At 37.6% G+C, this 24,582-nt stretch overlaps 4 protein-coding genes across 4 annotated transcripts; 2 read left to right on the top strand and 2 right to left on the bottom strand.

Moving 5' to 3' along the window:
• The first annotated feature begins 12,877 nt into the window (after positions 1 to 12,877).
• Positions 12,878 to 15,352, top strand: LOC141657219 (remorin 4.1-like). The gene is made up of 2 exons (XM_074464375.1): positions 12,878 to 13,812; positions 14,924 to 15,352. Exons 1-2 carry the CDS (start codon positions 13,207 to 13,209, stop codon positions 15,113 to 15,115), a joined length of 798 nt encoding a protein of 265 aa, XP_074320476.1. The 5' UTR covers positions 12,878 to 13,206; the 3' UTR covers positions 15,116 to 15,352.
• A 1,695-nt stretch (positions 15,353 to 17,047) lies between these two features.
• On the top strand, positions 17,048 to 18,650 carry LOC141657218 (microtubule-destabilizing protein 60-like). The gene has a single exon (XM_074464374.1). It carries the CDS (start codon positions 17,162 to 17,164, stop codon positions 18,431 to 18,433), a length of 1,272 nt encoding a protein of 423 aa, XP_074320475.1. The 5' UTR covers positions 17,048 to 17,161; the 3' UTR covers positions 18,434 to 18,650.
• A 216-nt stretch (positions 18,651 to 18,866) lies between these two features.
• LOC141655196 (cytochrome P450 81Q32-like) lies at positions 18,867 to 20,870 on the bottom strand. The gene is made up of 2 exons (XM_074462287.1): positions 19,942 to 20,870; positions 18,867 to 19,436 (listed from the first exon to the last, which is right to left on the bottom strand). The coding sequence occupies exons 1-2, from the start codon at positions 20,818 to 20,820 to the stop codon at positions 18,867 to 18,869; spliced, it is 1,449 nt and encodes a 482-aa protein (XP_074318388.1). The 5' UTR covers positions 20,821 to 20,870.
• Positions 20,871 to 21,833: 963 nt separating this feature from the next.
• Positions 21,834 to 24,341, bottom strand: LOC141657217 (cytochrome P450 81Q32-like). The gene is made up of 2 exons (XM_074464373.1): positions 23,173 to 24,341; positions 21,834 to 22,697 (listed from the first exon to the last, which is right to left on the bottom strand). The coding sequence occupies exons 1-2, from the start codon at positions 24,049 to 24,051 to the stop codon at positions 22,083 to 22,085; spliced, it is 1,494 nt and encodes a 497-aa protein (XP_074320474.1). The 5' UTR covers positions 24,052 to 24,341; the 3' UTR covers positions 21,834 to 22,082.
• Positions 24,342 to 24,582: the final 241 nt, after the last annotated feature.

The following is a 24,582-nucleotide window of genomic DNA, read 5'->3' as shown; positions in this document are numbered from 1 at the left end:
AATTGTTTACACTTGTTTGTTGAAGTTTGTATTGGGGATTTTGAAGGGTTTTCCTTCCTATTAATCAATCAAGCTTCCATCTTTTCTTTTATTGGTATAATTTCTCTCCTTTCTTTTACTTGTTTATCATTTCTTTACATTTTCCTTGTCTTTTGATTTTGTTACAACCTTTATTATGTCTCCTCCTTGTGTTGTTTGCTTTTCTTCTCCATTTAGCATAATTTCCCTTAACATGAGTGAGTAGATCCCTTCTAGGGTTTAGGGTGATTCTTTATGGGATTTATGGGCATGATTCTTTGAATAATTTGGTCTTTGGTGAAATTGTTTAACTTTCCTATTCATTGCACTCAAGGTGTTTGTTGATTTGCTCAAGTGAAAGCTTTTGCCTTTCTTCATTTTTTGCTTAATTCTCCCTTAGAATGAAAGTTTTTGGGAGTCTTGATGTATGTTAGGAGAGGAGGGATACTTAATGAAAATTAGTAGCCACCCTTAAGATACCCAAGACATTGGTTCTTCATCTTAGGTTAATCTCTCACCATTGACCCTTTTTGATCTTCATGTTTGCCCCTAGACCATATTGATGACCCCGAAAGCCCTAGCTTTTAATTAACCGTATTCATTATCATCATCTTGCTTGTCTTTTGCTCTAGTGATTATAACCAAAACCTTCACTTTTAATTTTGATTAAACTTGTCTCTTAATAGAACTTTGTAGCAACCCCCGCCGTCCTTGAGTTCGACCCCGACTAAATACTACGCTTTTTCGGGTTTTACAAATAGTTTTTGGTACCGGAAGTGACGGCAAAAACCGGTCATCACCTGCTGATGCAAGCAACAACTCAGGGGGAACAATCAGTAACACTCTTACTTCCAGTTCCTCTTCTCAAGCAGTAACAAACCCAACCACCATTGCATCCACTTCCAGAATAGTAACAGTGCAAGACACTGTTACTCCAGGCGTACACTGAAAACATAATGAAGAGCCCTCCTCTGACCAACAGACAACAGTTACCGAGACTGTTACATCTGAGGGGGACAAACCGCCATTGTTTCAAGAAGTTTGGGATGACTAATGGGAACTCATTCCCCACACTTATGATATCTATTCCAAATTGGACACAGATGAGAACGGTAAGAGCATTAGTGAAAAGGTGTATCGAGGTATGATTGGATCGCTTCTCTATTTAGCCGCAAGTCGTCCCGACATTCTTTTTAGCGTTTGTTTATGTGCTAGATTCCAATCAAATCCGAAAGAATCTCATTTTAAAGCGGTTAAACGTATTCTTTGATATTTGATTGGAACACAAGATCTTTATTTGTGGTACCCCTTACATTGTCCCATTGATCTTATAGGATATTCCGACGCGGACTATGCGGGGTGTAGTGTTGATTAAAAGAGCACTTCCGAAATCGCAACATTCTTGGGTCCTTGCCTAATCTCACGGGGCTCAAAGAAACAAAACACGGTTGCTCTTTCAACAGCCGAAAGTGAGTACGTTAGTGTCGCACATTGTTGCTCACAACTTCTTTGGGTAAAGCAACAACTCCTTGATTTTGGTATTATTTATGACTCCGTTCCCATATCGTGTGTTAATACGAGTGCAATAAATATATCAAAAAATCCGATTGAACATTCTAAGACTAAGCATATTGAGATTCGTCATCATTTTATTCGTGATCACGTAGAAAAAGGGCATATTAAACTTATTTTTTGCAAAACCGAATATCAAATTGCCGACATATATACTAAACCACTTGCAAGAGAACAATTTGAAAAACTTATGTTATAAATTGGTTTAATTAATTGCATGTAATTTTTGTGTGAATTTAACTAATCCCTCATATGATTGACTAGAACGGGATTGTTATCTTTTATTCTAATTTATTCATTCCATGTTATGTCCTAATCGATAAACCGTGTGTGTGCTTAATAATCACTCAACTGCATGTCTAGTCTTGTGTTTAATGGTACATACCCTATTGAATGAGGACACCTCCCCTCTCAAATCAATCTGAATAACGACCCTTTCAACCATCTTCAAATGGATGTCTCTTACACTTCAAATCGCTCAAAATCCTTCATTTTTAATTCCCAAAGACCTCACCCTTTCACATTCAATTCACTTATGTTGCAAAGGTCTATGTTAAACAAAGAACCAAACAACCACATGTTCTACATATGCATCAAGAGATGATTGAGAAGTTGGTTGGAAAAATGGAGAATGATAAAAAAAAAAGATGGAAAGAAATGGGAAAACAATATGATAAATGTCAAAGTGATAATTGTAATTATTGGAAACGAGATAGATGCAATTGAGGGCGAACTTCTTGAGAAAAGAAGTAAAGCAAAAAGTTGGGAGAAATAGAAAGGAAGTCACAATGTATGCCGTTGTTGCTATGCTCAGAGGTCAAGATCAAATTTGTCAAGAATTTTCATGAAATGAGAGCAACATATAAGAAGTTGATGTTCCTTCATCACATATTGAGAACTTATATCGGTGCATACCTTGGTGGTTTTGAATATGTACAAAGTCCAATGCAACAGTAGAGATGACTGTGACTCAGACCTTCGTTGTCAAACCTCAACCATTTTGCAATCCTCTTCATTATCTTCAAAAACGATGACCAAACTTTTGCACCTTGAATTTGCCCATACTCAAACTTTTATTTTGCCTTACACATCTTGTCCCTCTCCCATTATCATTCGGTGGTGTACTAATTAAACTATGATTTAGCCTTGTTGAACTTTGTGTTTGAACTCATGTTTAAACATTTGCTTTGTGTTGACCTTGTTAGTATGATGCAACTATGGTTGTCTTTCATGTGACGTCTCATGCATGATTATTATGTGTCCGGGGGTAGCCTCTTGCCTTTTTGATGATGTCAAGAGGGGGAAAAAGGGAAATTTCATGTTCTTTCTACTTGCTTATTGATTAAACTCTTGCTATGTGGTGGACTATATATGTTAGTAATCTTGTTCTAGGTTTTGTTTGTTTCTTAAGTATACATTGCTCTTATTTCTACCCTCATGATTTATCTTGGACTGACCACTTAAGGGGGAACTCAATGGGAACATTAATTTTATGGGGCTTGTCATCATCAAATGGGGAATTTGTTAGGACCTATTTGTTGATGATGACATGCCCAATTTAATCGTGTTTCTGAGTGTACTATTTCAGGAATAATGCAACCTCCTCAAGCAAGAATTAATCAATGTCAAAGTCAAGATTGGTTGATAATTTGCTACCCAAAATTTAGAGTCATTTGTGTCAACTATTGTAAAGATAAAAGAGTAGAATATTTGCAATAGTAACAGTCAAGCCTACCCTTATTCTCGCTGGTAACAGTATGCTTGACTGTCACTTTTGGTCTGTTACACTTGAAGCAAGTCTCTCAATTTCTTTTTTTATTGAAAATGGCTTTTCATGCATCACCTTTAAAAGAAGTTTTAAACTTGAAATATTGAAGGGTGGTCTTTGAAAAGAATATGTCATTTGAATATCCTAAAAGGCTTTCTCCAAAATAGTAAAAAGACTTTCCCTTACTTTATGAAAGCAAAACTTGCTTCTTTCCAAAATAGTCTTTCAAGGGTTGTCCTCTTTTGCTTGGTTCACATGTTATATTTCTGAAAACAAACCTTCTTTAGATGCCTTACAAACCTTCTTTTTTATTTCACCTTTTAAAGGATTACCCATTTGTGTGCAAATTTTGATGGTCAAACCTCTTGTCACACGCTAAAAAGTTTGACCTTTAAAACCCTAATTTTCAAAACACTTGCATCCTCTATAAAAGGAGAACACTTCTTCATTTAAGAGGCAAGACTTTTCCTGAGAAATCAAAGTGTTTTTGCAAAATCAGTTTTTAATAACTCAAAGCCTTTTCTTTGCAAAAAATCTTTTAAGTCTTCAAGTGTCACGGTCATTACCACTGTTGTTTCATACTATTGTACTCTCTCATTTAGAATCATTTGTACCAATAAGTTGTCCTTCTCAATTCTTTCAAAGAATCAGTTTGAGAAAACTTGGTCTTGTACGTAAACATTCTAGTTAGAGTGTCGAGTTCCTAGACGGAGTAGTCTTAGAACTCGTGTTGCAACCGGAGTAGGTTGTTGGTCCTTTTATTATAAGTGTCTTAAGTAGTCGGAGTAGATCACTTCACTTATTAATAAAAGAATATTGGACGTAGGCCTTTAGAGTGTTGGTCGAACCAATTCAAAAGCCGCTGTGCTGATCTCTCTTCGCTTTTAATTCCGCTGCAATTTAATTTTCGTTATTCATTTACGGTTTTGCTAGCAACAGTCCTGAATACTGCTACTTTTGGTCTGTAGCTTTTACTTCACTAGCTAAGACAATCAAGTAACAATCAGAACAATTGTCGCTCCCAAACTTCATTAATCTCCTTTGGCTTTCCTGATACACATTTAATCATTCAATTTATTTGATGTATTCATTTGCTCTTCATATTGTTAATCAACTTACTTTAAAACATAAAGATTAAGTTGAAATTTTCAGTTAAACTCATTCATCGTTTTTTAACACAACAGTCTACGATACTGTCAGTTTGGTTTGCTGCTTACAACATTTGCAAAGCCAACAAGTAACAGTCTGTCTCACTGTTGCTCTAGTCAGTTCAACAATACGCCTTTTAACTTTCATTTAAAAGGGGTGTTTGTTAGATACTTGAGATATCATTTCATTTGACTAACTTAAATCAATTAAGTTTATTTAAATTTTTTAAAATAGTACCTAATTCAGCCCTTCCCCCTCTTAGGTACTTACAATCCTAAACTCTTCAGTCACCAATTGGACTAAGGCGACTCATGAGCAGCGAGAGAGGATGTGGCAATACTTTCAGATTTCGTTAATATGTATTTTGCTGAATAATAATTATTTGATGTAATAATAAGTTCATTCTTTAATAATATTTTTATTCTTTAATAATATAATTAAATTTATTTATCTACTAATAACAATTCGTTTTTTTTTTTGTAATTTCAGGATAGTGTTCGGGCCGAAAAAAAAGGATATCCCCTTAGGGCTGAGTGGGAGAGCCGGATCAAGAGGCGGATTACCCAGTATATCGGCAATGCCGCCATCGCAAAGAATAAGCCATAGTGGCTTTGCCAAACTCATTAGGAGAGAGTGAAAAAAAGGGCAGAAGAGAATCCCGAATTTGCTAAAACTTCTCAAACAAATAAGGCAAATAGAAGGTCGGGATCGAAAGATGGGAAAGCATTAACAACCCACACTCTCGGCGGAAAGAATGCAATTTTGGCTTTTAAGGGAATGGTAAATGCATGTGAGTTCACAAATTCATAAAATTTCTTATTGCATTTCATAATTTATTCTTAGTATATTTCATAACTTAGTTTTCTCATAACAAAGCATTAACGATAGGGGATCTTAAAACTATTTTATGTTATGCTTTTTTCAGGATCCTGAAACCACACCGTACCGGCTCATGGAGAAGTCCAAGAAGGACAAGCACGACAACTGGATTAATCCTCGAACAGCAGAGACTGGCGTAATTTTTTTGTAACCGATTTAATTAGAAAAAATGATTTGTACGGCCACTTGTCATGTCAATAGACGCTCAGTTAGCCTTCTTATATTATTTTATAGATTAGTAAGGTTTTATTCGATTTAATTTCTAACTAATACTTTTTCCTTATTTATTACTTTTTCAGGCTGGGTACCATCAACTAATGAACCAGCCAATGCCCGGGGAGCGCAACAAGATCCGTACGAGTCGTACTATAATGCCGCTGGAGGCTTTGATCGGAAAATGCGCGTGTTCGGTACTGGGTCAGTGGCACCGGAGTTATACACACCTCCCGCTAATAAGATCGCCTGTCACTCAGTTTCTTCTTACTTACCTAGTTTGCTTTCTCGAGTTACAATTGAAAATAATCAATTGCGAGAGAAAACAGGTAGGATGGATATGGAACTGATGACCCAGAAACACGAAGGAGATAGCATGGAGGCGTTCTTGGCTGAGAAGTTTGGATGGACCCCCTCCCCCTACGTGCCGAGGTGGCCCGACTCCAGGTCGTAAAGACGACTTCACGGCGGTCATCCATTTGGTGGTCAGCACGTCACCCCGATTAGGTAAATTAGTTTCTTAAGTAGAAAACAAAACTTAAAACTTGGTAAATTAGAATGTTATACTCCCTCCTATTCACCATTTTCTCCCCATTTCCTTTTTGCACAAGAAATAAGAAATTGAATTTGGACCACACAAAACACACTACCCCACATGCTATTGAATTTGGACCACACAAATCAAACCAAAAAAGGAAATAGGGAAGAAAATGGTGAATAAAAGGGAGTATTAGATTTTATGAAGTTTATGTATAAAAGACAACCTTTATCTCTATGTTTCGGTGTTGGTATGAAATGTGTTGTTGATTGGTTCCTGCTTTGCGGTCGACTTTGAAATAGATTCCCGCTTTGCGATCGATGGGTTTGTATGATATATTTCAGGTTTTACTGAAACAATGCTACGTGCATTGTGGCCAACAGCAAATCTGCTGGTTTTTTTAAAAACGCGGCATGTACATGTGGCGGATTAGCCGTCACAAATCTGTCATAAACTACTCCCATTTGTGACGGATAGGCCGTCACAAACTCAAACATGTGTGATGGATTGCCGGTCACAAGTGCTCCTTTTGTGACGGATAGTCCGTCACAGAAGGAAATAATGTCTGACAGTTTTGTGAGGGCTAATCCGTCACATGTGTTAATTTTGCGACGGACTATCCGTCACATGTTCTATTTTTGTGACGGCCAAAAAGTTGTCACGTGGAAGAGACTATGTGACGGATTATCCGTCACAAATCCGTTCTAGCTCAATTTATGACGGACTTTCCTTCACAAGTTCGCCTTTTGTGACCATTAACAGTGACGTCAGTTTGTGACGGGCAATCCGTCACAAACCCGCTATTTGTGAAGTGAAAGGCAATCTAGTGACGGATTCGTCCCTCACTATCCCATGTTTACCTAGTAGTGATATATATTTATAATTTAAAACTAAGATGTAATGATGAACTTACTTTCGGGGGATCAACTTTCACATATAATAATCAAACTGTGATTTTTAACTCACAGAACTACTAAGAAAATCAATATATATATATGTATATATATATATATATATGTATGTATATATATATATATATATGTATATATATATATATATGTATATATATATATATATATGTATATATATATATATATGTATATATATGGCTACAAATCACTCAATATAGTGTCAATCCATACGTGAACGTTCAGTTCTTTAGTGTTTAGATCTCCAATATCACATATACGCAATCCCAATGTTTTCGTTCCTACAATAACATTTAGAGATACACGGAGAGTTGCGGCACATATCTTTTATCTAAGTTAATCTTCAGATTTATCAAAACGAATATAATAGGAACCCGGATGGCCTGAATTATGACATCTTAACCATTTCATGTCAACTTTCTTTGTTTGCCCACAATCCATGACTATCTTTCATATATAAACGTTAATCGTGTCTCAATAATTTCACTTATCACACGCCACATTTTAGTTGACTATATTCATCATTCAAATCTTTTGGTTCGCAATATTTATATCATATTGTTTCGGGTTAAAACAATAAGTCAGCGTCGCTGGAACTTGAATTGTCGACGCGCTCCTTTCGGATGTATGATGTGATGGTCCTCGGCTACCTCGGATGGTATCTGCGCAAGCAACACACAGGGCATTGGGGGATGTCCCGAGAGGGCCCTCTCCGATGCCTGTCAGTATAATATCCTTGAATGTATGGTCGGGACCTTGCGTGAGGCTAAGTTCACGGAGCTCTCTTAGATGCTTCTGTAATCTTATTTCTAGAGAGAGAGAGAGAGAGAGATAGAGTTGTTGTGTTGAGATGTGATGTCTTACATGGATATTTGCGTGTCTATGTAAGTCCCTTCCATTGAGAAACATCTAAGGGAGATATTTATAGGGGATAAGGAGTACCTTTTGTATGACTTGGCAAACATTTGATCCCGCGTGATCCGTCTATTGGCATACGGGTCGGGCTAACTCGCATGCCCCATCATATATAAATTCAAATTTTTTGGCCAGATAAATGATGTGACATTGGACACAATTTGTCTCTCATATACTACAAGACTAATCAATATTTTTTCAGGAATATGACAGTATTACTTTTTAAGTATTTTTTTATATAATTATATCTTAAGATCAACAATTATAATTAACATATACTCCCTCCAATTCACAATAAACCTCCCATTTCATTTTGGCACAAAAATTAAGGAAACACACTATCCCACCATATAATTAAATTTGGACCACACAAATACACTACCCCACCATACAATTAAATTTGGACCACACAATCACTTACCAAAATAGGAAATAGGGAGTTTATTGTGAATAACCGAAAAAGGAAATAGTGAGGTTTATTGTGAATTGGGGGACATACTGGTCAATTCGGGTGCTCAACTTAGGAGGGGTCAAATTCGGGTCGGGTCACTCGCCTCAACTCTATAGTGCTAGGTGTGAAGAAACCCAATAAATCACACTTGTGACTCTGTGAGTGTTGTCTCACATTGATAAAAGAGGAGAGAGTTTGCCACTTTATAAGCTAAAGGGTTACTTCATCTATTGTCAATTGGTTTTAGAGTGAAACCTCCTTGAACTTATGAAACGGACTCCCTCTTCTCCATTTGGGTGTGGTCTAGTCCCGTTTGCATGATTTAACACTAGGCTCTGGCCAATTAGCACAGTCCAGCCACAACTCGGCTCTACCACCCCCTAATGTCGTATGTGGACTCCTTGACCCCTAGCCAGCCAGCCCCAACACGATCCGACATGCACCAACCGGCCCAATGGCCTGCTTTGGATTGGAGGGAGTACAATATACTGTTCTCTTTAAAATTTAACTATTTATTTAAGGACGCAATAAGATGAACGTGTGTACTAACTAGTGTACTACAAGACCACTAGTCGTCATAAACTCAGGGAATAGTACACCTGAAAATAAGTAGTACAAGTGTCAATATGTGAGAGGGTAAAGTCATCAAATGACTGACTACACTCATGTCTCCAACCTGTGCTAGTTAAACAAGTGTATTCAACTACATGCCATCTTTTATTCGACGTCATTGCGTATTGCATAGCTCTCATTTTTCTTTTTCTTTTTTTATATTGTTGCTCCACTATACTTTGATCAAGATTTTTGTCACCATTTTAAAGCTTTATACCTGTGAAATGTGCAACATATATACCTTACAAGATTTCTCAGAAATAAAGGAGACTTCGATCATTTTGCGTAATTTCCTTAACGGCTTAACTCTCACGTCTTTATCCTTTTTCATTTACCAAATTGGAATGCATTGGAATCACGATTCCAATGATATATTTTAAGGTAGCACAGAAAAAAAAAAAAATATATAATAATGCCTCATCGAAATTAAAATGAGATTTTATACTTTGAAATTGGGTATTGATTTCCAGAACACATATTTTATTCATGCAATACAAATTTTATCGTACCGTTTCTCTTTAGTTCCTTTCTTGATTTCCCTTTTATGCTACATTGCTACCTTAACATATACCTTTAGAAAAACTGGTGGAATTTACTTTACATTTTGCTCCGCATCATTTAATTAAGTCTCTCCACTCAAATTAGCCTACCTTATAAAAGAACACAAATTCTTCATGGGCATCTGGTTTTTTGTTTTTATTTCATGTACCTATAACAAAAAATTTGTGATTTTAAGCTAAGGTAGTCGATTTATTTTCTTATTTGCCTTATTGTATTATTTTTTTCATCGTTAGATTTTTCATTCTCGAACTACAAATTCTGGTCCGTCAACTATATAACGTGTTCTATATTATGAAAGATCTGCTTTGATAGAGACATGCGCTAACCTTTATTTTTTAGATTAGCCAAAGTATTCTTGTAGTCAAAGAAATAAGGGTCGAAAACTCGAAATTGATAACTTAACTTGAAAGAATTTTCCACTAGTATTGAAAATTTGAAGCACTCTTAACTCTTTGTAGTTCGAATCTTGCCCGACCCAAAATTTTCAAGTTCTATACATTTAAGGAACACTAGAAAGCTCCCGCCACCGTCTTGATTTACTATATCTACAATCTACATCTCTTTGAAATCCTTCATTTCTTAACAATTCTTTCTATCCCAATTAATTCCCACCGCAAAACTCAATTCACCTAATCTCGCCGGCGGCGTCACCGAATCCCCACAAGCCGCCGGTGAGAGCCTCCTTTACCCTTCACCTTTAGCTTATCGTTTTCCTTATTTTTCGATTTTGAAAGGCTGGTTTGGGTGGTCGATTGATGATTTGTGGCGCGGTTGCTGTCTCAGCTTCTTTATCTCCGGCAACTATTGACTTCTCCGAGTCTCAGCTATGTGTTCTTTTGTCTAAGTTCCTTTTCTTGCGTGTTTTTTTTTTATTTCCTGGTTTGTTTGCTGATCTTTATCCCAATTAGGTCAGGGGATGTTCTGAATCATCCTGTTAATCTTGTTTTCTCTCAATCTTTGTGCTTGGTTATCAAACCTTTTATAAGTAGTTGGAGTTATAATCTCAGTAGATGGATTATCAATTTCTGCTAATTAATCTTTGTGGTTTGTTTGTTGTGGATGATAATGGGTCGATGATGATGACTTTACTAAATTGGTTATGGAATTGGGGGTACCATCCATCTCCAATGTCAATTTGGTGAAAGGTAGGGGCAATTCTCTTTTCAGGGAAGGGAATTTCGTTTTGGCTGCTCGTCACTACACTCAAGACATTAAACTCGTTTGTTTCCTAGGCCTTCCACCCGCACATGACCATCCCGTAGCCACTTCTCTCTGCCTCTCCCTTGTCCTAAATTTAGTTGTTTGTGAGTTGAAATTGTCCCAGTATAATCGGGTTTGTTGTTACTGCTCTTTTGTCTTATCCTTTGATCCGACCAATGTTAAGGCCCTATATCGTAGGGGCCTGGCTTTTAAGCATTTGAATCTTCTCTCCGAGACTCTTGATGACTTTGAACATGCTGTAAAATTTGAACCATAAAACAACAATGTTAATCGGGAACTCCTTTCTGTGACTAACCTCTTACTTTTCAATGCTAATGGGAAACGGCTCGTTTTTCCTTCTAACCCTTTGGGCTCAGACAAGAAAGGAAAGAAACCTTTGCTAGCTGATACTATGACTGATAAGTTTGCAAGCCCTGTTGATTTGGACGCAACGTCTTATAGTAAAGTCCCTTTGGTTTCGGATTATGTTTCTCCTACTCATGCTGCAACTGGTGCTCACATTATTATGGACTCCGAAAAAATGATTGCTACTACTGGTTCTGACATTATTATGGACTCTGAAAGCCTTAACGAGGCTTATTCGGCTTTGGCAACTAAGGATGATTGTAATCCCTCCACTACTTTTACTTCAAGGCCTGCAATTTACTCCTTCTCAAACAAAAAGCATCCTACTAATAATTTGCTTTTATCGTCCCAAGATTATGAGAATTTGTTACTCGGGAGGGATCTCTCTTTTTTCCATCCAAGATCTTTGTCATCCTTGAGGGTTCGTCCCCTCACCTCTACAAATTCTATTTCGACGGGAACTCCCCATGATGATATTTCAAGGGAAGCAGCAGTTCCCATTCTTTATCCTTTTCATGAAGAGCACAATCAGCTTTCGCATTTGGGTTCTAAGAGTGTTGAGTTTGGTCATGAGGAGTCTGTTTCACATATTGCCAAAAAGAAGCGGCTTTCGTCTGATTCCTCTCTGGTTAACAAGGTATCCACGGTTCAGTTTCAATTTGCTGCAGTCAAAGAGAACTCGAGCATGACGTGTTGTCGCAAGGTGAAGCATTCCATTCGCCGGGGTCGAATGGTTATGTCTGCTGTTATCTTGGAGAAGAGATCACCGGTTTCTGTCAATAATTTACTTTTTTTTTGCAGGTACACAGATAATGTTGTTGCAGCTAAAAGGTCAAAACGTAAGGAGACCGACTTGCTCCAGTTCGAGGACTATTATCATCCACCCTTTAAGAAATGTCGTATTTCAGTTTCAGTTAGTTTCGCTTGTAATTTTAGTTCAGTTAGTTCAATGTCCAGTAGTTTAGGGGTATCTAATTCCCCATATTTGTTTTGTAATTTGTTTTGTTGTATCGAATTCTATGTATGCTCTTTTTTTATAGTCTATATAAAATAGTACACGTTTGTTTAAAAAAAATCTAAATCTCTTTGGATTTCACTTCACTTAGAATTTAGAAAGTTAGAATTTATGTTTGTGGACATTTTCTTAGTAGGATTGTTTTTCCATTTCCTTTCTTGGCCTTATTATAGCTAGTGACCAATATCAGATTTGACGTTTGTCTTGACCGGGACGGTCCATTTGCCTAATAATAATCCAAATCTAACCATTGCTATCACACCAACATATTATTCATATATATACATATTACTTTTGGAAATTATAAAGGACATATTAAATAAAGATGTCAATTAGCTTAATTGATAAAATTATGAATGATCTGAGTTTGAACCAGTTGCGGAGCTAGGGCGTAGGTGGGGGAGAGAAATTTCAACCTGAGCGAATAAGTCATGATACTCTGTATAAGTTAAATTCGAAAAAAAAAAAATAGGACAATTTTAAATTGTAACTTTTATTTGCCAATGGAGGCAAGTACTCCTGCTGACTGCTAGTCGGCTACCCATTTTCTAGCTCCACCATTAACGAATCCTGTCAATATTAAAATCGTCATCGTAACTCTCTTTACACCAAAAATACATAAAGATCTCATTAAATAAAATAAAATAAAAAAGAGGTATTTTGCATCCAAAAGCCAAACCAAACTTTATACAAAGAAAAATAAAAGACAAAGATTGATGTGATATAAAAGAGTGATAATGGTATGAACATAGACCAAAACCAATGTTGTTAATCCACGTAACCTTCATCTCATCTTCAAACAACGTGTGGCTATTACTGAATTAATAAAGTAATTAGCGGGTAGTGATCTCTCTTAATCACACTATAGATCATGTTTAATACTTATAATTATCTTGTTCAAATCAAATGATGTCATCCCTCTCACAATTTGGCCTTTTACTTATTGGAATATAGCAATATAGCACTAATAAGTATGCAAAATTATTAATTTTGTTTGGAAATATATACTCGTATAATCCTATGTCGAGAAACATTGAGACGGAGACCAGCAGCGCAAGGAGGGGTCGTATATTAAATGGTGATCAGAACAACGACGAGGTGGAGGTGGAGGAGGAGATCGAGTTCAGAGACATCCACGCAATGATACCAACAGCTCCAATAAGCCGCAGGTCATCCAATATGTCGGTAGCTAGCGAAGCGACAAACTCGAGCGAGAATTTTACGACTATGAGTAGAGAGTTTAATGCGCTGGTGTTGGCTGGATCAAATATAGCGCCACAGAATTTGGATAGGATCGGAGAAGACGAGGAAATTAACAACAGTTTGGCAATTGTGCCGGATAATAATCCGCTGCCTGATAATAATGAGAGTTATACTCAGAATTATACTCGGCTTGTCAGCAATAACAATAATAACAATAATAGTAGCGCGAGTGGAGCAGGGGTGATGGCAGGGGAGGTAGGTGTACATTTAGTGAAGAAAGAAGAGGTTGATTCCAAGATTACAGCATGGCAGACGGCTAAGATTGCCAAGATTAATAATCGGTTTAAAAGGGAGGATGCTGTTATCACTGGCTGGGAGAACGAGCAAATTGATAAGGCTTCTACTCGTATGAAAATCGTCGAGGTATTTATTCCCGTCATCCCATTTATGTTGTCTCTATTTTCTTTTTAGTTCGTCTCAAATTAATTATTCCTTCTTTATTTTTCTAAATAAATCGGCAAATGCGAATGTCTTATATTTCCCCCTTTGATTCACCCCTTCATTTCATTTATCATTTATTTTTCTCTATTTGACCTCATTTATTATACCAATCAACACTTTATTTTCTCGCGTTTGTTCTAATGACGCAAATTAACTATAAAACCTTTTATTAATTAGGAGTAAGGCCAAAGATAAATTGATAGTATGAGCTATTTCCGTCTTAAATGAGAATTTGTGATTTGCGAATTAAACATGAATTAACTTAGGAATATGCATTGGCTTTTTAGTTTTTAGGTCCGTATGAGTAGTAGTAACTAGTACGGAGTATAAAATATTGGAGAGAACAGAGATGACAATTACTTTGAGAGGAACATAAAAATTGTGGGGGGAAATGATTAGGTAATTTCATAATTAAAAATAAAGTGAGGTGTTTTACATTAACTTATAAAACTATTATTTTAATTCCGAAATTTTGTACACACATTACTTATCAGTAGCAATTTTTACAAGGGTAGTTATGTAGAATAATAAATGATTTGACAATAATCTTGTTATAAAACCACCTAACACAAGCTTTCGTTGAAGTTAATTGCGTAGAACATTAATAAGTGATCGTTTGGGTGCTATAATTCTGTAAGAACTTACAAAGTTACAATGCTTAAGAAATATATATCACGATTTTAGAACTCGTGCGAGATGAAAAATGTGATTTTAGAACTAATGAGAAATGAAAAATGTGATTTGGTTGTAACTTGTAAGAATAGAGTTCATGTAGAAATTTCGCTTACATAAAGAATTCATAGATAGTTTTCATTGAGCTAATCAAACAATTCACATTAATTGAAATTTCTATTTTTTAAGGGTAACCAAACACAAAAGTTTTTATAGCCGAAAGAAAACGAAGTGCAAGATAGAATATTTGAAAGACTAAATTAACTTAGGAAATCAACTGTGCATTTTGTGTATTATGGTGGAGCATCTCCACAATTGGGGATACAAGTGTTAACATAGACTTGTGTGTTGGTATGTTTAGAGAAAATTGGAAGAGAAACGAGCGAAAGCAATGGAGAAGATGCAAAATGATATAGCAAAAGCACATAGAAAGGCAGAGGAGAGGAGGGCATCGGCGGAGGGAAAGCGAGGTATTAAGGCTGCCAAAGTTCTTCATGTTGCCGATCTTATGAGAGCCGTTGGTAGACCTCCGGCTAAGCGATCCTTCTTTTAATCCGGTCTTTTGGATAAAGAGTGTTTTTGTATGTTCTTTGGCTCATACTAGATTTGATCATATTTGCGAGTGTGTCGGCTAGAAAAAACAAAAGAAAAAAAAAATTAAGGATTGATGTATTAGTACGTATGAAGTAGTAGTAAGAAACCTGTGCAAAATTAGTGTGAAAGTTTTGGTTATACGTTAAAATGATGTTTTCTGTGGGACTTTGTAAATAGGTATGATTTGCTTCAAAAACTCAGGGTTTCAACATGTATTATTGTAAATGATATATGTGTCCTCACTCTTTATGAAGGAGCGTGAGCTATTGTGGTATAGGTCATAGATCAATCGATTGAACGTCTTGATCACTTTAGAATAGTTTAGCCGTAGGCACGCAAGAGTCCTAAGGACTTTGTGATAACTTGATACAGCTAGTCTTGCTTGTGACGGGCTAATTCCGTCATAAGCTTGTGACCTCTCATAAAAAGGGAGAGGGGACAAGGTGGGCACCTCCCATGTGCTTCCCCACTCACCTTTCATGGCCATTTTGTGAGAGGAAACGGTATCCGTAACAAGTTTGTGACGGATATCGCCGTCACAAATGAGAATTTGTGAACTAGATATGATACTATTGTCTTTAAATTGAATAAAATCGCTATTATTAGAATCCCAACCTGGATCCGAATCGTATAATTCTACGATTCACGAAAGAGTGACGGATCTCGATCCAAAGTATGCCCTTTTATATTGGAACTAACGATTCTGTTTGTTGCAAACGCCTACACATAGCGTCATAACACGATTTTATGATTTCACAACAATCAAATTAGTACTACTATAGCAATACAACCTATTTTCTTACAACAATAATTTTCTGAAATTTCGAGTAATTTGACCCTGACCATTATAATTCGTTCCTTATTTGATTAATCTCGTATTCTGACCGAATATGTAAACGAACTGCCTAAATTGTTAAAGAGATCTACATGTGTTTGATACGTTTTATCTCGGTTGAAAGTGATAACCTGTGCACGGGTATATTTTTAAAGGGTAATGCTAAATACAACCTAGTGGATTGTATTTAAGCATTAAATACCTTCTAATTTGGGTATTAATTTAGGAATTAAGAACTAAATTACACATTAACCAATATAATTAATGTATATATTAAGAATTTATTTTCTCTTTTGATTTCTTAAATACAACCCAGTGGGTTGTATTTATCATTACCCATTTTTAAAAGCTTTTGAACGAACTTCATATATTAGTTTACATAAATTAAATAATATAACTTGATTGAGACGATCCCCTAATGGCTAATGGCGATACACAAATGATTACACATAAATACAATCACTATTTGTCACATAAGTGTAATAACTTATCAATCTAATACTTCATTTATTGTTACGATATTGTATTGAATATATCAAACAAAAAATGCTTATTTTTATTAAGGGGAGGGAAATGATAAATGGGTTGTATTTAAATATTTAATACCCTTTTATATTTTGTATTAATTTAGAAATTAGAGAGTAAATTACACATAAATCAATATAATAAATGCATACATTAACTATTTATTTCTTCTTTTAGTTGCTTAAATACAACCCTTTTATTAATATCACATATTAAAATAAATAATTATAAAAATTAAGAATAACTATACCATTATATATTTATAATTAAAATTTTAAAAAAATAAACATTTGTAAAAAAGCGGCAAATTGACTCTGACCCAAAACTCAACCCACACAAACTCGAAATAGACCCGACTCATATTTTTACCCAAACCCAAAATAACTGAACTCATAATTCGTTCACCTGACCCGTTTGACCGGGTTATGTGTTTACTGTTAACAATATCAATGAGGAAAAATTGACCTATAGTCCTAGAAAAAGGGGTCGTTGCTTTTTATTAGGAGTAAATGTGAATAATGTGACATCTGTCAAGCAAAAACTAGCCGTTACAAAAGCGTCATCTAACGTTCTTCTTCTTCGTCTTCTTCCTCAATCATCTCTGCTATCTACTGTCTTCATTTCCCTCACATTTTACATCCGAAAATGGCGTTTCAACCAAAACACTCACCAATTCGACAAAATGTCTCAAACAAACCAAAGAATCAGGAAAATTCTAATCCCAATCTCACTAGCCCTCCCTTCAAATCCTCCCCTTCATCATCATTCCGTGGCTCGAAAACAATCCATAAATCTGCCTCGAAAAACCCGACATTTGTTTCTCCTAAAAAGAAGATTAAAGAAAGGAAGTTTGTGGTGGCAAAGAAGAATAATCCAAAGAAGCCAAATTCGGGTGTGAATTGTAAGTGTAAGGACAAAATTAACGGGAAATGTCTGTGTGTTGCGTATGAGAATTTACGGGCTTCACAAGACGACTTCTGTAAGTCTAGAGGTAGTAGTAGTAGTAGTAGTAGTGACACTGTCAGTGAGGCAAGTGATCGGGGTCGAAACACGGAAAATGAAATGGGTATTTGTGAGCCGGAGGAGGGCGAATCTCCTAAAGGGTTAGGGTTGGGGAGTTCGACGATGAAGCGAAGAAGGGATTTGTTGTTGGAGGAAGCGAGGGAAAGTGTTCCGGAGTCCGGAAAAGTGTTGCATTTGGTTAAGGCATTTGAGAGATTGTTGACATTGCCTAAGAAAACCGAACAGACGGAAGAAGAGAATGAGAAGAATATTCAGACAGGGATTAAATGGGCATTGCCTGGTTTGCAGCAACAACAAGAATCTCCTCCTACGCCGGCATTTTGTCCCGGGGAGTACTCGTTCACTGCTGAGAGTTTAGGGTTTGATAATCAGGCTTCCTCTTCAGTTGAAAGTAGTAGGGGAAGTTCGACTAGCAGTCGAAGAAGCCGAAGAAGAAGTGGTTCAAAATTGCAGCAAAAACAAGAGCATAGAGTCACATCCCTGAGACCATTCAAGCTGAGAACGGAGCAACGAGGAAAGGCGAAAGAGGAAGAGTTTGTAAAGAAATTGGAAGAAATGGTGATTGAAGAAGAGAAGCAGCGAATACCGGTTGCACAAGGTCTTCCATGGACAACTGATGAGCCAGAGTGTCTAGTTAAACCACCAGTGAAAGAAGTTACCAGAGCTATTGACTTGAAGCTTCATAGTGATGTTAGGGCTGTCGAACGTGCCGAGTTTGACTGTCAGGTGGCTGAAAAGATGACATTGATTGAACAATATAAAATGGAGAAACAAAGGCAACAAAAGTTGGAAGAGGAAGAAGAGATAAGAAGGCTAAGGAAGGAACTAGTCCCCAAAGCTCAACCTATGCCTTACTTTGACCGCCCTTTCATCCCCAGAAGGTCGGTCCGTTGAGACTTTCCAACAGTCCCTTATTTAACCGATTTTACAATGATGTGGTTACTGTATTATAAAACCGCCTTACACAAGTTTTCGCTAAAGTTAAGTAGTACAAAGTAGTATTTTGCAACACAGAAGCAATTCATGTTAGAATCTTGACATTTTTGGTTGAAATTGTGCTTTTGGTATCATTCAATAATATATGAAAAATGTGGTTTTGCTGTAGATCTTACAATTTTTTTTGTTTAGAAAATCTACCCATGGTATTATAACACGATTCTACGATTCTAAATTCTAAGGCCGTGTGATTTGTAACTACTAAAGTAATAAAGTCTATTTTTCTAGAAGTTGCGGTAGAAAAAACCATTTATTAAGCAAGTTTTCATCGTATATACTCAATTCATACATTCATATAACGATATAAAAAAAACTAGAAATTCGGAACATTTTACAGACACAAAGGACTATCCTTGGGCAAGATAAGTCCACTATCTCGTTCCGTCAAGTCCACAAAACCGGGGTGGGTAGCTTCCCAATGGAAGCACTGTATGAGAGTGGCAAGTGTCAACGTGACGTTTCTAAGTGCGAAATTATTGCCAGGACAAGACCTCCTCCCAATCCCAAACGGCATATACTTAAACCCTTCCTTTACCTTCTCGAACCTTTCTGGCTTAAACTTGGTAGGCTCATCCCAAAGCTCAGGGTCCCTATGCAATGCCCAAGCATTCACCAAAAGGATTGTTCCCTTGGGTACATGGTAACCTCCAACAGTGCAATCCTGAGAGGAGTAATGTGGTACCAGAAGAGGCGCAGGCGGGAAAAGCCTTAGTGTTTCATTGATTATACAGCGTAAAAAGTTTAGTTTTGGGAGGTCCGAATCATCTACTAACCTTTCCTTGCCTACGTTGCAATCTATTTCCTGTCGTGCTTTGCTCAGGACTTGCGGGTTATTCAGAAGGAGTGACAGTGCCCATTCTAATGTCCGAGCTGATGTATCTGATCCTGCTAACAGTATCACCTGCAACGTTCATTTCAAACATTTTAATTCGGAACATTACGCACTACTAATTCGTTGCTTTATACGGAGTACATTACAACTGCCAAATTTCATACTCAGTACAGGACAATGTACTGCAATGACGCGTACAAAATGCATAAACTTATCTTATACAGACTTCATATTAATCTCACATACAACAGTTAAAAGCTTAAAATAAGGCGCACGAAAGAGCAGATATTTTTTGACCATGTTAATTCTCAGCAAGGATGATCATGGGTGCATTTCCTACAAGGAAACCTATGCCGGAAATGGATAATACATACCCTGTCAATTATCGATATTTACTCCCAACATATACGGAGTATTATCTATGACAATAAAGCTTAGCTTATTTTAACTTAATATCTGTTCAGTTTTGTTTTGTTTAGTAATACAGTTCAATTTACTAACGACAATATCAGTACAAAAGAACACGGCCTAAGAGTGGCAATTCATCAGAAATAATCATGGACCAAATACTTACCAACACGAGTCCTTTTAAGACGAAATCAGTGTAATACTCAGGATCAGCCTCCTGCAAGTCCAACAACTCTTCAATGACAGTCTTCCTTCCAACTCCGAGTTCTCCAACCAACCTTTTCCTTTCCCTGAAAAGCCTACCCTCATCCAGCAAGCTCTGCATATACTGATCCTTTTCCTTTTGAAGCCGCCGCATCTCCTTCTCAATGCCCTTAAACCCCACCCATCTCAACACCGGCCAAAAATCGCACGGTGTCAGCACCCTTGAAGGCGGTGTCATTATATTTGTCTCCCATGCCTTTCCACTCACCACTCTCATCACTATATCCCTCGTTAACTTCCTGAACCTCTCAGTCATATTCCCGACTTTCTTCTCCCCCTTTTCACCTATCATGTCCTTCACCATTTTATGTATCTCCCCTCTCCTGATATCTCCTGTCTCCTCTATCCTTTTCACCGACAGCGCGCTTACTGTCGCCACACGTCTGATGTTACGCCAGTGCTCTCCGTAAGGGGCCCACACCAGTACACTATAGTTGTACCCTACTATCTCCCCTGCTAACAACCCAGGCCGGTTTGCAAAAATAGTGTCATTTTTGCTCAAACATTCCTCCACAGCTTCCGGAGAGGAGATCACCAAGACGGGTAACTGACCCAAACGTAAAGAAATGATCGGGCCATACTTTTTAGACAAGGCTTCAAAACTGCGGGGTAAGTGGTGCTTTAGCAGGTGCAGATGACCCAGTACAGGGAGGGATGGTGGACTCGGTGCCACCATCCCGACCCCATATTTCTTAGCTGAACTCGTAAATATAAGTCTGATCAATTTGTAAAGTAACAAAGTTGTGAAAAGGACTGCTATGGTAGAGTACATTATCTCCATGTCTATCAATCTTAACGTTAGTGAAAACAAAGCGATTTGTTGGATGTGTATATACGTATATACACAGTATATATATACGTATACTTATATACAGTGTACATGTACTTGATAGAGTTGAAGAGTAGTAGTCTTGTACGACTCAAGAAGCTACAAATCTAGAAGATGTGGCATGTAGGCGTACCCCATGACGCATACCGTAACCACACCTCTGAAGTCTTAAATGGCTCAGTACAAGTTGTTTACCAGTTTTATTACAATTAGTCTTGGTGAAGACGGGTTGGAGCAAGTGACGGGTAATGCCACTCACAAAACGGATAGGGGGGACAAGGTGGGGGCACCCCCATGTGCTTCCCTCTCTCCTCTATTTGGGTCATTTGTGAGAGGAAATGGTATCCGTCACTTCAAAGTGACGGATACGTACCGTCTTCAATGAGATTTTGTGGTTTTCAATTAGTCTTGGTGAAGACGGGTTGGAGCAAGTGACGGGTAATGCCACTCACAAAACGGATAGGGGGGACAAGGTGGGGGCACCCCCATGTGCTTCCCTCTCTCCTCTATTTGGGTCATTTGTGAGAGGAAATGGTATCCGTCACTTCAAAGTGACGGATACGTACCGTCTTCAATGATAATAAAACATTATCAGTCAGAATTTCAGGATCGTTCTACATTACTCTATTCTGGTTTCATTCCTGTGCGTCTGATTGTTTCTCGGCTACCCATTCACTTATTGTAAACTTTTGTTTGATATTACTAAAAGTTCTGGGTTATTATAAAAATAAATAAATTAATTAATTAATTAATAATAATAATAATAATTATCTGTAAGCCACGATATATTGTAAATCAAGCTGCGAGGGACAACGGATTTATAACACCTGCATTACAAATCTAATTAATTTGCCATGTTATCGCTTTCGAGTAAAATAAATAGGAGAAATTCATATATTAGTGGTAAACGGAGGTGGCAGACGGAGGTGACCAGTGGATATGTCATCGCATTATGATAATATGTTGTAAATTAACTAATTTCCATGAAAATTAAGTAGGAGAAATTCATATACAAACCCAAAGCCCTCATTTGGACTGCGCGTGGCAGACGGAGATGACCAGTGGTAGATAAGCTACGATCTCCAACACAAACTAAAATCCCCTAAATATTGTACTCTGCATAAATTAGTTTCCCATGCCCATGTTTTCCCTTGCTCAACCTGAAGACGGCATCCTACACCGTGACACTTTGAAGAGGAGTTCAAAGTCGATATTTAAAGCTGAGAGATGAGAGGATACATAGTAGAGCGAGGGCGATAAATGACCTCTAAAGGATTATCCTTGGGCATGATAAGTCCATTATCTCGTTCTGTCAAGTCCACAAAACCGGGATGGGCGGCTTCCCAATGGAAGCATTGTATGAGAGTGGCTAGTGTCAATGTGACGTTTCTAAGCGCGAAGTTATTGCCAGGGCAAGACCTCCTCCCAATCCCAAACGGCATATACTTAAATCCTTCTTTTACATTCTCGAACCTTTCTGGCTTAAACTTGGTAGGCTCGTCCCAAAGCTCAGGGTCTCTATGCAACGCCCAAGCATTCACCAAAAGCATTGTTCCTTTGGGTACTAGGTAACCTCCTACCGTGCAGTCTTGAGACGAGTAATGTGGTACCAGAAGAGGTGCGGGTGGGAAAAGCCTTAGTGTTTCATTGATTATACAACGCAAAAAGCTTAGTTTTGGGAGGTCCGAATCATCTACTAGCCGGGAATCGCCTACGTTGCAATCTATTTCCTGAAGTGCTTTGCTAAGGACTTCCGGGTTATTCAGAAGGAGTGACAGTGCCCATTCCAACGTTCGAGCTGATGTATCTGATCCTGCTAACAACATCACCTGCGACATTCACTTCAAACGTTTTAATTCTTTGCTCTATGTACATTACAAGTTTACAACTGCCAAATTTTATACTCAGTAGTCAGTACAGGACAATCTACTGCAATGAAGCATACAGAATGCATAAACTCATATTATGTGGGATTCATATTAATCTTACATACAGCAGCTAAAAGCTTAAAATAAGCCGGTTGAAAGAGCATATTTTTTTTAACCATGTTAATACTGAGCAAGGACGATCATGGATGCATTTCCTACAACGAAACATATGTCGGAAATGGATGATACATACCCTTTCAATGATCAATATATACTCATAGATATGTTATCTGTTTTGGACTTGATTTATGGTCAGTTTAGTTTTTTTGTTCACTAATTCACCTCATTTTACTTCGGACATTTCAGTACAAAAGAATACGACCTAAGAGTATTAATTCATCACACAATCACACGTAATCATGGACGGGATGCTTACCAACATGAGTCCTTTTAAGACAGGATCAGTGTAATACTCAGGATCAGACTCCTGTAAATCCAACAACTCTTCAATGAAAGTCTTCCTCCCAACTCCGAGTTCTCCAGCCAACCTTTTCTTTTCCCTGACCACCCTACCCTCATCCAGCAAGCTCTCCATATACTGATCCCTTTCCTTTTGAAGCTGCCGCATCTCCTTCTCAATCCCCTTAAACCCCAACCACCTCAACACCGGCCAAAAATCGCACGGTGTCAGCACCTTTGAAGGCGGTGTCATTATATTTGTCTCCCATGCCTTTCCACTGACCACCCTCATCACTATATCCCTCGTTAACTTCCCGAACCTCTCACTCATATTCCCCACTTTCTTCTCCTCCCTTTCCCCTACCATCTCCTTCACCATTTTGTGTATCTCCCCTCTCCTGACTTCTCCCGACTCCTGTATTCGTCTTGCCGACAGTGCGCTTACTGTCGCCACACGTCGAATATTACGCCAGTGCTCTCCATACGGTGCCCACACCAGTACACTATGATTGTACCCTAGTATCTCCCCTGTTAACAACCCAGGCCGGTTTGCAAAAATAATGTCGTTTTTGCTCAAACACTCCTCCACAGCTTCCGGGGAGGAAATCACCAAGATGGGCAGCTGACCTAAACGTAAAGAAATGATCGGGCCATACTTTTTGGATAAGGCTTCGAAGCTACGGTGGAAGGGGTGCTTTAACAAGTGCAGATGACCAATAAGAGGCAGGGATGGTGGACTTGGCGCCACCATCCCGACCTTACTTTTTTTAGCTGCACCAGTAAATATGAGTTTGATCAATTTGCATAGTAACAAAGTTGTCACAAGTAATGCTACGGTGGAATACATTATCTCCATGATCAAGTAATTCTTTTACAAACTTTTCTTGAAGAGTAATACTATGCACTTGCTTAAAACCGTCTTAAGTAAGACCTACTGAGCTACTAAGGTAGTTATATATGCACATGAGACAAGTAGTAGATAGTGTTTTGAAAAGGAAGAATTGCTGTCTTCTACGACTCAACAAGCTATAAATCTAGAAGATGTGATGCACAGAAGCATTTCTGGAATCACACTGCTATGTTTAATGTTTATCAGTGTATGGATAAGGGTGGTTTGGAAATGGGGTATGACCACACCTCTTAAATGATTGTTCAGTACAACTTGTTTGGCAGTTTTCACTATCACTCAATAATTCAGGATCCTTCCTCATTTCTCTATTTTGGTTTCACTTCTGTGCATACGAGAGGGTGGTATCAAAATTTGGTAATCCTCGTTACGAGGATGACGGTATTAAATTTTCCAAATATTTTTTTTTTTTTTTTTTGACAGCATAGGAGAATAACTTACAATATTACAAAGTAAGCTACTCGAATATCGATGGTAAAT

This window comes from Silene latifolia, chromosome 5, assembly GCF_048544455.1.
Source record: "Silene latifolia isolate original U9 population chromosome 5, ASM4854445v1, whole genome shotgun sequence".
In the NCBI taxonomy this organism is placed as follows: domain Eukaryota; kingdom Viridiplantae; phylum Streptophyta; class Magnoliopsida; order Caryophyllales; family Caryophyllaceae; genus Silene; species Silene latifolia.
The sequence above is the reverse complement of the archived record's forward strand: the minus strand, read 5'-3'. Positions and strand labels throughout refer to the sequence as shown.

What these genes read in the sequence shown, in the direction of transcription:
- LOC141657219 (XM_074464375.1), top strand. Translation starts at nt 13,207, where the DNA reads ATGTCGAGAAACATTGAGACGGAGACCAGCAGCGCAAGGAGGGGTCGT. An exon ending in CTCGTATGAAAATCGTCGAG is followed by an intron (nt 13,813 to 14,923) that starts GTATTTATTCCC and finishes TGGTATGTTTAG; the next exon opens with AGAAAATTGGAAGAGAAACG.
- LOC141657218 (XM_074464374.1), top strand. Translation starts at nt 17,162, where the DNA reads ATGGCGTTTCAACCAAAACACTCACCAATTCGACAAAATGTCTCAAAC.
- LOC141655196 (XM_074462287.1), bottom strand. Translation starts at nt 20,820, where the DNA reads ATGGAGATAATGTACTCTACCATAGCAGTCCTTTTCACAACTTTGTTA. An exon ending in TCTTAAAAGGACTCGTGTTG is followed by an intron (nt 19,437 to 19,941) that starts GTAAGTATTTGG and finishes TGAACGTTGCAG; the next exon opens with GTGATACTGTTAGCAGGATC.
- LOC141657217 (XM_074464373.1), bottom strand. Translation starts at nt 24,051, where the DNA reads ATGGAGATAATGTATTCCACCGTAGCATTACTTGTGACAACTTTGTTA. An exon ending in TCTTAAAAGGACTCATGTTG is followed by an intron (nt 22,698 to 23,172) that starts GTAAGCATCCCG and finishes TGAATGTCGCAG; the next exon opens with GTGATGTTGTTAGCAGGATC.